The 13,514-nt window shown below is 41.9% G+C and overlaps 1 protein-coding gene across 5 annotated transcripts in view; it reads right to left on the bottom strand.

Moving 5' to 3' along the window:
• The window catches only part of CD2AP (CD2 associated protein), an 87,025-nt gene that overhangs the window by 35,669 nt on the left and 37,842 nt on the right, over positions 1–13,514 (bottom strand). For all 5 annotated transcript variants that reach the window (XR_010070472.1, XM_063330606.1, XM_063330603.1 and 2 more), the window contains 3 exons: positions 9,120–9,273; positions 4,640–4,740; positions 56–176 (listed from right to left, as the gene is read on the bottom strand). Coding sequence is in view for 4 of the 5 variants with exons in the window: in XM_063330603.1 (XP_063186673.1) it covers positions 56–176; positions 4,640–4,740; positions 9,120–9,273 (376 nt within the window). In the remaining variant the exon portion in view is untranslated. The remainder of the gene's footprint in view (positions 1–55; positions 177–4,639; positions 4,741–9,119; positions 9,274–13,514) is intronic.

The raw sequence follows: 13,514 nt of genomic DNA on the forward strand, positions 1-13,514 counted from the left end.
TATACCCGAGATCTAAAATGACTTTGCTAAGGTTTTACAACAAACAGAATACCACCTGTGTCATCCAGAGTGTCCTGTGTTTCTCCATCATCCGTCAATTCCAATTCTTTCACAAAGTTTGAAGGAAACAACCCTGCCTTGCCATTTAGTGTTCCACTCCACCAGCCTTCCTCTACCTGTATAGAAACATTTTGCACATTACTAATAAATCAAAAAGAAATTCTTATTAATTCCATCCATATTTCACTTATAAAACTCTACAAACAACTTTGGGAAAGTTCAAATGACCATGATTTCTCTTTAAAGAAACCCACTAAAGATGTAGAAACAGCAGACAAAAGAGAAGAGCAAGAAAGTAACTTACTGTCACTTCTATCACTACGGCAATGATCCTGAAACACAAAACTAGCCCTATACCCATTAATCCGGAAGAGCAACAAAATGTTCATCAACTTTCTCACAGTAAGGCAGTGCAAGAGGCATTACACATCTAACAGAAGAAGAAAATATTAAAACTGTTTATGAAATAAAGGTGAAACTTTTAGCCTGGCTTTCTAAGGAAACTTTTATGTATTCTCGCTGTCCATCTGCCTTTTTCTTTGTCTTGTCCAGTTCCCCCCAGTCCTATTCCCACGAGCCTTGTATTCATTCAGCAGCTTCAACCAATTTTGGTCGAAAGACACAAGTTCCAAAGATAGAATTTCTACAGATGATGTTGGGTAGAACAGAGAAGAGTCCTTAAGGACATCCCAGCGTAATGGAAAACTAAGTTATACATTCCTTCTAGCAGGAGGCGACTGGCTGAACAGCATATGTCTAACTCTGGATGTGCCAGAAGGCACAGACACTTTCCCATCTGAGTTGGCCAGTGGACAAAGGTAGCTGAGACATACAAGGATTTTGTCGTGGCACAGCAGTCCTAAAGGTAGAAGTCTGTCGGATGCCAAATTTAGTTGCCTTTGCTATTCATAAAATAATTCATTTTTTCTCTGGAAATAAACCTGTTGAGGAATTAGGAAACATAATGACTCCTAAATGCTCAGTTATGTGTTTGGATTCCTGGTGTGCCATTTGCCCTGCAATACTCCAAAATTTAATTGAATGTTTTATCAAGAATATCCCATGATCTGAATCGGAACAAACAAGAGCTGGGTGTGCATAGGTGACAGCGTAAAACAATGCCAGAAGACTAAGAACTGCGCTCCTCACACTTATGAACAGTTTTCAAAATACCTTAAATAAATTGAATGCATCTCCCTAATGAGCACTGTTTAAAATTATAATTAAGATAAGTTTTAAAAATATTTTATTTCAATTGCTCTGTTTTGGGACCAGAAAGCTGTTTTTAGATAAGGAAAAAAAAACAACGGGGGTGGGAGGAGAAACCCGGCAGCTGTTTACATTATCTTTTTTTAGCCTTGTTTTGTAGGTCACTACGCCTGACACAGAGGCACAGTTTCTAAGCACTAGCCTACCTCCCGGCAAGCAGAACGGGCGCAAAACCTGGCGGCTACGGAGACAGGCAGGCAATGAAAAGAGCTTTGTTATTTTTAAAGGCATCCTGGCGCTCAAATAGAGGTTTGCTGTAGATGGTTCAAATTTATAGTCTGAAACAAATTTTAAGTGTAGATTACTGACAAGCGCTGACCAGGCTCCGGCGTCTCATGCTTTATATAATACACTACAGACAACTGGAATTCAAATGTCTTGACTAACCCATAGTGCACCCAAGAGCCATGAGAAATGGACTTTTAATGCTTATGATACAGAAAGCAACTCGAGCATCCATTTGTTTTTCTCCCAAGAAATAAGGCCAGCAAAGCACTTAACAGACTTGCAAGGCAAAGCTATGCCACTTCAGAGACAGTTGGGAATAAAATAAAAGTTTCTTGAGCATACTTGCTTCAGCTTCCTCACCACAGTATCTTTAAAAAAGACTGATTACATACAAACTGTGTTACCAGAAAAGGTATCTTTTACCTGTTTAATGTCAACTGAAGTTCTACGTGCCTTGGTGGAGAGTATCTGTGCATCCCTGGTGCAACACAGACGACAATTTCACAACTTTTACCTTCGATTTCAAAACTCTTACCACTTGATACAAGTTTCCACAAGAGGGAGTTACAGCTCTGGTACACACATCAGTACTTTTTTTGAGTGTGAATTCCATCAACTTATTTCTATAAGATGATAAAAACCTCAGACTCTCTTAAACAAAGGGAAGGAGGCTGAAACAAGCAGTTTTGCCCATCACGTTTGTTTGTTGTTTTGTTTTTTTTTTTAATAAAAATTCCACTAACGAAGTCATGAATTTCGATTATGCTTGGTAACACAGCATGCAAATATCACAAAACTACAAAAATAAACCTGCTATTCTGCATCTGACAGAAGCGGGGGGAAGATACAAAGAAGAAATAAAAGTTTTACAGCAATAATAGAGTTATAACAGGCACTTTGTTCATTTATTTTGCATGCAAAACCCACATATTCTGTAAATAAAAAACCCTGGGGATCCAGCCAGCACACAGCACAAGGGCCTTCCTCCCTAAAAGGTACTTCTGATCCTTGTAGCTGGCTCTCTCAATATCAGCCATTTAAGTTCTGAACCCATCTGCCTCCACTTCCGATTTCACCATCAGTAGTGTCAGTTGTAACTACTCTATTTATGAAAACAATTGCAAGGGATAAATACTGGCTTATTCTCAAGTAACTGGTGGAACCGATCCTCTTGTGGAGCTGATTTTACCTTATTTTCCCCATAAAAAAGGGACCAAATGGTCTTCCACTGAAGTAACAGTTATGAGTTATCTGCATATATGTAAATAGCACCTTTTATAGATAAATGGAAGCAAAGATCGTCTCACAGCAGTGAAGACAAGTTACCCAACAGATGTTATCCCAGCATATTGCACCACCAGTGGACGGTATTTTGTACCATTCTTCATGTTTCTGGTCCATCAGTAGAGTTTGGTGAAGCAGACCTAGCCCACACCTGTCAGGTCTATTCTAGACCATCATAAAACCAGTCTGCAAAGAGCTCTGTGCTAGGAGTCAGCTGTGATGTTTTTCTACCTGGTAGCATTTGCCTAAAAATTTGATTACAAGTGTTTCTCAGAAGTAGCAAAGGCTGGGTACTACAAATACGTATTTTCAAATCATTAGGAAAGGAAGAAGCACGGGGACTGACCAGAAAAAACTAAAAGACAAATAAAATCATGCTTCCTTAAGAAACCAGATGAGGAAACTCTCTGATCTTTTTATTCTGTTTGGCTACTTGGTCATCTCCGAGACATCACACTGAAAACCCCTCCCAAAATAATTCCAGATGTTAACATGTGTGACCCAAAACGGCAGCTTCCACAACAGTTTACTGCACATGCTGTCTCTTGTAAATGCTTATGCTGGACTATTCAAAGTCATGACTGCCGTGTCCAGGCACCATCCACAGATTAAACTAGTGAGATTATCCAGGAGCACTCCCTTATGAAACACCCGCACACAATGGTATTTATGAAACTGGGATTTTAGTGAGCAGGTTTTACAAGTCAATTGCTCTGTTTATTCAAAGAGAACAAATTCTAGAAGTCATTAGTGCCAATGCATCTAAAGCATAATTTTTTCCTCACTAGGAGAATGGAAAAGTCCTTCCTGGCAACTGTTGGGATCCCAGAAAGTTAGCACTCTCTTCAAAAGAGGACATGCATGTGAAAAACAATCTCATAAAGCTACTAGAAGGCACCACTAGACACACAGCTAGGAAAAAAAGTTTGGTCTTCTCCTTTCTCAGGCCCTCAGGGAGGTAATAAGAGATGGCACCAGTGAAGGTCAGAGCATGCCGTGCAGAAGTTTTCCACCTAGTTCTGAAAAGGTTCCTTCCACCATCACTCTGGTCTTTTCTGCAGATTCCCTGACAGATTCCCATATATTCAAGCCTCCAACAACACAAGTTGCTGTTGAACAGAACAGACACCAAGGAAGCACATTGGTAGGAAAAGATAAGAAACCCCCACTCAAATACACAGGGCCATTGCCATCACAGTCTGAACATCAAGACACATCTTTAACTGTATTGCTTACCCAGTGGAAAAGGAAGGCAATAGAAATAACAACATGTAGTTGAGTGCATTTCTATGCACCATATTTTTGTGCAAGTGGCTCGAAGCATACTGTACTACAGGTGCAGGTTTCTGTGCCTAATACTGTTACTATTAGCTCAAAGCTTCGATGAGTTTGCAAGAAAGCATGAAACTGGAAAACCAGGTCAAATAACATTTTTCACCTAAACCGAGATAGAGCATGTCAACTTAAAGGCAACTGGTCATACAGTTTTAGCGTAAGCATCCTAAAAACGAGGATCACAGACAGAGCCAAAGAACTGTAAAAGTCTTTTGAAAAGGAAATCTGTGTAACAGATCGCAATTTATTGCTGCAATGATCAAATACGTCCCTTAAAGATCTTGTACTCATTGATTTAGGATTAGATCCTGAGAGAAGGAACTCCTAAACTATTAGCTTTAGTTTCAAAAACACTGCTTCCCACGCTATTTTTCCAACATCCTTGTAATCCAGGTAATCAGCCAAAAAACCAATTTGACTTCTCGCCACATAAAAAGACAATCAGCTTTGTAAAACAGCTTACCTCTTCGTTGATGTCGATCACATCCCCCAGCTTGAGTTCCAGCTCATCCTCGTTCTGCGGGATGTATTCGTAGAGCACTTTGCACTGCCGCTTCTTGGACCCTGATTCAAGGGAAGTGGTGAAAGTAAGAACGCTTGCAAAAGAAAACTGATTTTTCCTACACCCGGCTCCTGAGGATCAAATCTGACCAGAACAACCATGAACCGACCCCAAAGAAGCTTATAGCTTTTGCTGCTGGTTTTCCAGTTTCCTTGTGTCACTTCAGGCTGGCAACCTGTACCTCAGGCAGAGCTCGAAAACCATCGAGCTTCACAGACTGCCAATTACAAACAAATAAACACTACACTGCCAGTTACCAACATGCTATAAAAAAACATGTTGACACAAGCAAGTCAGTTAAATCCCCACTAAAATGATTTTTCAAGCTATTTCCTGAGCAAAATCTGCAAGAATGGCAACCGCTGCCAGTGGCGGTGTTAGCACTTGCTTGGGAGAAAATGTGCAAGTTTGAGTCTCCGGTCTTTAAGCAATCCTGAGAGAAGTAACACGTGTTTTGTCCTGCGCAACACTGAAGTGCAAATAGCCTTTCTGCCCTCTAACAAAGACCTTGCTAACTACAGGTCTGAGGTAATGCTAACATTCGCTCGGCTCATATTTCAAAATCCAAACTCATTTTTATCTGTGAATGCAAAAAAAAATCTCCCTTTTCTCAGTGCCGGTGTGGAGTCAATAAATTCAACCTAAGCTTTAATTAGCAGCGTTTGCCAAAGACAAAATTAAAATGAAGTGCTGCCTTTAGATGTTTGCCACGTATCGTTAAAGCTTTGCAGGTATTAAAAGGCCAAACGACATGGCAAGAGGGGAAAGCATTGAAGTGGCTTCCAACAACCCCTCCAACCCCAGAGGTGTGAACCTGGAGTTGCCCAATTGCTCTGCACATACCCTGGAGCGACGCTACTGCTGCACCCCGAGGGTTGAGGTATTTCTCCTTCAAACAGGAGCCCGTGCCTTCAGACCTTTTCCACACCACAGAAGCCAGCATGCTTTTGAAGGCAACTGTCAGCCTGCGGTATGGCCCACTCCCTATCCTCCTCAAAAACTACCTGCCACAGCTTAAGTGAAAATATGAATCAAAAGCCTGAAGTAGTAAAGCTTAAACTTGTAGGAGCTGTACGATTTCCATGCTCTCTCACACTTTGCACTCCTCCCACTCTCAAGCTTCAGCAATTAAGATTAGCTGGGTAAAAACATTTCAAAATACAGATACTGCCTCCAAGATTGATCCTTGTCTTATTATAGCAGCGTTTAAAGTCCAAAGTCAGACATTTAGAAGATCGCCACACCCAGCGTCCCCAGTACAAAACACGCCAGGCAGCTGAGGAATATTCAGCATCTAAAATTTCTGAGGGAGGGCTCACCAAATCAAGCGTTTTCTACATGCTGGTATATGGTCAGTGCTCTAAAGAGCTTCAAAGGGGCAGGAAACAAACAATCCAGAAGTATGAAGCTCTATGGGTTATTCCTAATAACATGTAATTGCCCACATAATGCACCCTTCTTTCAACTCCACTGAAACTCATACATCAGCCAAGAGAGATTGTTAGGTTAACAGTAATTGCAAGAAACGGTTCACTGGCCTTTACTACCCCCTACAGCGCTTTCAGGGCTCCTCCTTTGTATGAGATTAACTGATACCAAAAAAAGGCAAATTAAAAAGTCACATCCATTTAATATAAAACTGATTTCAGCATTCCTTTTCTTATTGTAACTCTAAATGGAAGGAGGGGAAACAAACCCACAGATGCATTTCACATCCAGAGCTCTCTCTCACCTGCAGTCTGTTTTCAGCGATACACAGTTTAGGAAGTGCTGCCTTCCAGTTTTGAAAGTCCCTAGATTAACCTAGAAGGCTCAAACAACACTCCAGCTTCACCTGGTGCAACAGCCCTGCTGCTGGGCTGGCAGCCCCCAGGCAATTCCACCCGTTTCCAAAACAACTTGTCTGGCTTCAGGTTTTATTTGTTTTGTACAGCGTAAACCAAATTTAGCCTTTTGTTGCCATAATTTAGCACACCTCCTGTATTTTCCTTTCCCTGAATAAACGCAGCCGTCTATCTACAGGAATACTGCCTGCAGCTTACTACCCACCCGATATAAAATACTGCACTCAGCGAGAGCTGCACAGGAGAACCACACAAGGCAGAGACAACCTACCTCATCGCACGTTGGAAACATGCTAATAAAGAAGCTTAACTTTGTTTTTAACGTTGTAAACCTCATTTTACCAGGTTGGGAACCAGAAACGGAAAGACGACTGAGCACTGGAAACCTTTTGAAGGGAGCGAGCGATTGCCCAGGCACATAGCAAACAGGATCTGCAGGAGCTGTTTAAACAGTCTTCCAGGAAAGAGGGAACAGAAAGTAAAATGGAAACGCAGAGATTGTCATTGTGCCAAGCAAAGAGTTGTGTGCTGAAAGGAAGGTGCTTTAACATCACTTTCCTCTAGGAGAATGAGACTAGCCACAGCACTGCACAGTTTGAGACCAAGTTGTACCCACTACCTGGCCACAGCCACCAGCGTGAGGAAGAGACATGCTGAATATGGGATCATTCCAGGGTTAGGGAGAGCAGAATGAGTAGCCAACACCTGAAATGGCATCAGATCATGTTCACAGAATCACAGAATCATATAAAATCTTAAATTGGAAGGACCCGTAAGGACGATGTTGATTCCCTTTCAGAGCCTAGTTGCATTAATCTAGAAACAGCGTTAATTTTCAGGCTGATTTTCAAAAGCCTGCTGATGCAAACATCTAACACGCACATATGTGCTGTTGCCAGTACGCATATACAGCTCAGATGCACTAAAAAGTAATTTTGAAGTTAACATCCTTAGTTGCCTAGAAGGTTTCATCAAATTTGTATGCCTGGTGGTCCCATTTCAGGGCTTTAAAAGACGACCAGTGGCTCTTCTCCTTTTATGGGCAAAAACTCTAAGCATAAACACAGCAGAAACAGTAAGTTCTGAATTCTTCCTTTTTAAAAAAAAAGCAAGATTAAATCATAAATGGCTGCAGTCCCTTATAAGAGAGGGAGCCAGAGTAATTTAGAGCAATGCCTCTTATAAGACTGAGGTGTCCAAATAAAAAGCACAAGTCAATTTTCTGGATGCAGGGAACGTTAACTTTTCTGCTCTAGGTTTCAGTTACCTTGACTTCAATATTGGCATTAAAACACAGAAACCAGAGGTAGGGAGGCACCAAGTCTACACTCCTGACCATCCAGGGGGCTGCAGTTACAACCAAAGGAAGACCACTGCCTTTTCTTAGATGCCACCAACTCCACCTTATTTCACACTAGAAGCAAGCCTACCAAGCAAGAGAACCTGAACTAGAGGTTCAGGTGAATCAAGCAGCTGAACATGAGCCAGCAGTGTGCCCAGGTGGCCAAGAGGGCCAATGGCATCCTGGCTTGTATTAGAAATAGTGTCACCAGCAGAAGGAGGGAGGTGATTGTCCCCCTGTACTCAGCACTGCTGAGGCCACACCTTGAGTATTGTGTCCAGTTCTGGGCACCTCAATACGAGAGAGATATCGAGGTGCTGGAGCGAGTGCAGAGGAGGGCAACGAAGCTGGTGAAGGGCCTGGAGAATAAATCTGATGAGGAGCGATTGAAGGAGCTGGGACTGTTTAGTTGGAGGAAGAGGAGGCTGAGGGGAGACCTCATCACTCTCTGCAACTACTTGAAAGGACACTGTAGAGAGGTTGGTGCTGGTCTCTTCTCACAGGTAATTAGCGATAGAACAAGAGGGAATGGGTTCAAGCTGCAGCAGGGTAGGTTTAGGCTGGACATTAGGAAAAAATTCTTCCCAGAAAGAGTGGTCAGACACTGGAACAGGCTGCCCAGGGAGGTGGTGGAGTCACCATCCCTGAATGTGTTTAAGAGTTGTTTAGATGTGGTGTTAGGGGATATGGTGTAAGGGAGAACTTTGTAGAGTGGGGTTGATGGTTGGGCTCGATGATCCCAAGGGTCTTTTCCAACCTAAATGATTTATGATTCTAGGGAGCCTTTCCTTGTCACAAAGCCCTGAATTTGTAGCCAAACTTTTATGTTTAGAAAAAACGATCACAGGAAGATGTTTTTTATTATTATGAACAGGCCTGCAGTTCTCATTCAGGTATCTGACTATACAAGCAGAGCTCACACGAAGTTACATGGCAACCGTTTGGAATCTGGAAGGGGTCTAAATCCTGTTCCCAGGAAAATTCATCCCTATTCTTGATGTTACAGGTTACATCTAAGCTTTCTGCCCATGCATCCAGGAGCAGAATTTGGCTTAGAATCAAAGTTTTTTCCTCCGATGTCTCTAGTTTTCTATACAGCCTTAAAACTAAGTCAGCCATTAAATAATTCATATTCATTTTAAAAAAATGCACATCAGCAGCTTAAGCAATTGAATGAAATGGAAAGACTACGTACTCTTCTTGAAGGTTTTGGACGGGGGATGAGGCTGAAATCCTCCCGCTGGAAGCCCATAGCTGCTCATACGCTGCACAAGGCTGGCTACGTTACCAGATTTCTCCCTCCTGAGTGGTACGGCATCATCCTTGGGCTCTACATCCTTCTTAACTTCCTGGAACAAGAGATTTAAAAGACTGAGAGGCCATTCAAATTACCCGAGAGGTCATTGTTTTTAGACAGGCATTTCATAGACTAACAGATTTCAGGTACTCACCGTTTGGTGTGTAATGCTGTATTATACTCAAAACTCAAGGAATTCTGCATCTAAACATACTAAAGGCCTTAATAAACTTGACCCTTCCATACAATCATGTTAGTAAATAGGTACGCTGATGTGCTGAGAAAATTCTGAGACAGAGGTAGCATTTTAGCCGTCTACTCCAACCCTAAGAAAAGCATCTTTGAGCCCAGAAGTCCCATGTTACAACTTTTAAGTCACAGCTCATATTTAAAAACACTTTTAAAAATATAAAGATTACTTTAATGACAGACCCAAAGGGTAGGGCACTAAATAAAATATTTTGATATATAAAACCATATTAGGTCATCATCTCTGCCTCAGAAAGCTCAAAGGTTGTTTACAGATGAGATGCCATTTCACTGCTGAAAGACATGAGCGGAAAATAAAGTGAGACACGAGAAATAAAGTGGGAGGAAGCAAGGGAAAAGGTGTAGGAGGGAAGTAACAGAGGCATCATTTTTCTGGTAATCATCTCCCACCTTCCTCTTTCTAAATTAAGGTGTTAGCATTGGAATTCAACATGCCAATCAAGACTAAGAAGCCTATAAACAAGAAAGCATCAGTTCTTCACAGAAAATCAGCTCATCAAATGAGCCTCCCTGGAGAGCAGATACTCTGAAAGAAGGAAATCATCACTTTGCACAAGACAACACCCATTAAGTCAGATCAATGGCCCTTCTAATGCAGAACACAGCTCCCAGCAGTAGCAATCATACGCTCTTTAAAGAGCTAGCCAGCAACCCAGATCCTCCCCCATTCCCAGAGCACCCATAAGGGTTTCATTAGGGAGATACATCCCCTTCCCTCTCATCTCTGCAGATGAAGCTGTCTAATCCCTTTCTAAACCCATGGTCCTGCCTGCCTCCACAGCTCTCTTGGGGTTAGACAACACATATTTGCTCTCTGCTACATAAAGCAGCTCCTCTCTCTCATCTGCTTTAAGCTGACACTTTACTAGTCCCAGTGCATGCTCCCCACCACTGCATTTAGTTCATCACTACCTCCACGGCTGTGTAAACTCCGATCATATCCCCCTTGGCTTTATCCTCTCAACTGAAGAGTCCCAGCCTTGACAGCCCCCATCTCAAGCTGCTCCATCCCCTTAACCATCTAGCTGACTGTCCCCATCCTGGTCGCAATAGATCTTGTCGTCCTGCTGGTGTTTTGGGCTGTCACTGCACCAGGAGCTGAGGATTTCCGAGAGCTGAAAGCAGCACTGCCAGATATTCATGAGCTGATGCTCAACTCTCAACTGCAAGTTCCATGTAGTCATGGTATGGATTCTTATACAGATTATTTGGCATTTACTGCCACCCTTTTTGCCTACCCAGCTTATTGCCAACAGCATGGCATTGTACTGCAGAAAAGTTTAATAGCACTCACAAAATGGAAGTGTACGCACTAAAATCCCCTCTCCAGATGACCACAGATGCTGCGCAAAGCTGTTACCACAACCAGCTCCTGGGGGATCCCATCAGCAACTCTCCTCTATCCTGACAAGTCACTGATAACTCCTTCACTTCTTATCCTTTAAGCAACTTCCAATCCATAAAAGATTTTTTCCTTCAGTCTCAGAGCAACTTCATTCCTTCGATAACTTGATGGAAAACTCTCTCAAAGTTTTTCTGAAAACCCAAGTGTGTTTCACACACAGAGTCTCATACACCTGAGTGTTTAGCAAGACCCTCAAAGGCCATCAGCTTTCCCACCACTGCAGCATTACAATGTCTTGGGGAAAGCAAACACTCATAAGTACTTTGCAGCTTTTCGTGATCCACTTCAGAACAATTCTTGCATCCATCACCAGTAACCACTGGTTAACAACTGCACTAGTTATTTCAGCTACAGCTGCAATGAAATATTTAATAATATTTGAAAACAATATTGGGAATATATATACACACTTGCTCTTACTGATGTCATGTGAACTTCTAAACATGAGCTTTAAGACAACAAAACCCATGCATTGATGAAATGCCAAAAATAGAGAAGCTTATTCAACGGGACCTCTCGGGTGCTTTCTGGAACATTAGACTCCAGGCTACTTACTGCAGCTGCCCAGCTGGAAAGCTCAGCAGGTCCGGAAAGCTGCTGATGCTTCCAAACAAACTACAAACCTCAAGCCAAACAGTCCAAAGCACCTTCCGATTTCCCAAAAGAACAGGGCAAGTCAAATGAGCAAGACTGCAGGCAGCACAATTTTTCCTCCCGCTCATCTACATTACATAAAGAGCTTTTTCAGAAAACAGGCGAGTAGTTCCTGCTGTTACTCTCCTTCATCTGCAGAGACTTCTGCCCTGGAGATTGTAGCTCTGCTGAGATTCCATCTTCCAAGTTAAAAAAAAAAAAAAAAAAAAAAAAAAAAAAAAAAAAAAAAAAAACAACCACACACACACACACCAAAAAAAAAAAATCCAGAATAGCACAGCATCGTGTCACCTCCCATTTGAAGAGAAATTTCGCATTTCAAAGACTTTGTCATTCTCAGCCTTATAGTTGTTTTTTGCCCAGTTACTTGCAAGTCTGATAAACCATAAGGAACTGAATTAGCTACAGCTGAAAAGTTTTCCACGTGCAAAACACCTTCCCTATCTGCCTCAATGAGAAGGCCATTCTGCTCAACTGAAAAACATACTGGCACATGGAAACTTGTGGATCCACTAGAGTGGATCTGTCCCTGGGTTTTTAAAATTATAATCTTTTGCTATGCAATTTCTACAGCCTCCAAAAGCTGCCAGTTGCTCCAGGAACTAAAGCCTCCCCGGTTAACCGCTTTCCCAATCGTAACACTTTCCAGTGAGGAGTCGGCTCCAGGCTCCTTTCCCAGGTTTGCGCCTCGCACAAGACTTCAGAAGTGGCTGCTGCAATAATTTTGTGAAAAGCAGAGAGTCAAAAGAGGAATCAGGAAGACACACACAGGTGGCCTGGTCAAAAACATGACCTACTTCTAATAAATTTTTAAAAAGGAAAAAAAAAGAACAAGAAAACCCCACAAACCACTTCCAAATGCTAGAACAGGCTGTAAGGTAAGCACCACCTTATCAATAATCTGTAGTAAAAAGACAATGTATTTTGAAGTCCAGCAGTAGTATCAAAGGCAGCAAAGTAACTGATAGTTTACAAACAACAGGACAGGATTCGAGACAAAAGCAGCCACCACAATGAAAGATCACAGACCCCAAAACGAAAGGAGGAATGCTTGAGCAACTTTCTTGCCTGGCTTGAGTCAGTAATTGAAGTGGTGACAGGTAGGAAATACTCAAAGTCTGACATAAGACTAGCAATGGCAAATATAACAGAAAATATAGTGGAATTAGATTAAAAGATAAGAGATCTAAAATAATTCTGTGACCATCAGTTATGTGAAGAAAATCTTGCAGATAGATTCAAAGGCTCAAGATTTATTAATGAGGAATTTCATCAACAGAAGCCAGAAAGAACAATTGGACACTGGGAGAGACTGGTACCACCAGACCTTCCCAATACAGCTAACATATGGAAGTTGAATACTTCAATACACAGGTAAAAGAAAACTTGCTAATCTAAGACATATAAAAGGAAAGAGGATGCAAGGAAAAGATCAAAATGACTATGAGAAGATCAAGATGACTGAGATAAACAGGAGAGGAGTGCTGCAAATAATCAGAAAAGATTTGCAGCAGACAGACACGGGTAAGGACTGATACCGGCCACGCCTGAATCAGGGTCTCAACAGTGACATTTTACTTCATGTATCAGGAAGCACGCTGGGACCACAGCATCCCATAAAGGTGCTCTGCAAAAAGGAGAGGAAAAATAACCCCACAAGAGTCTACTGCTGTAGCAGCTAGGGATAAATGTAGTTTTGACAAAGCTACAGAAGGGTTAGTAAGCCAAAAACTGCTTTTTCCCCATATTCAACCTACTACCCTTTAGAACATCCTCATAAAGCAAGCACTATTTTTTTTTTCACTTCTTGCTAAAGAACTGCAGCATTAATTATCCTTCCTCAGGGCATTAAAACCCACAATAAAGCCAAATCAAGGTAAAGCTAATTCAGGAAATCCTGGTCTCCAAACCTGCATGCGGTCCACTGCACCACAAATATGTATTTTACATCAATCCTAACAGTA

The sequence above is a fragment of the Chroicocephalus ridibundus genome, chromosome 3, assembly GCF_963924245.1.
Source record: "Chroicocephalus ridibundus chromosome 3, bChrRid1.1, whole genome shotgun sequence".
Lineage (NCBI taxonomy): Eukaryota > Metazoa > Chordata > Aves > Charadriiformes > Laridae > Chroicocephalus > Chroicocephalus ridibundus.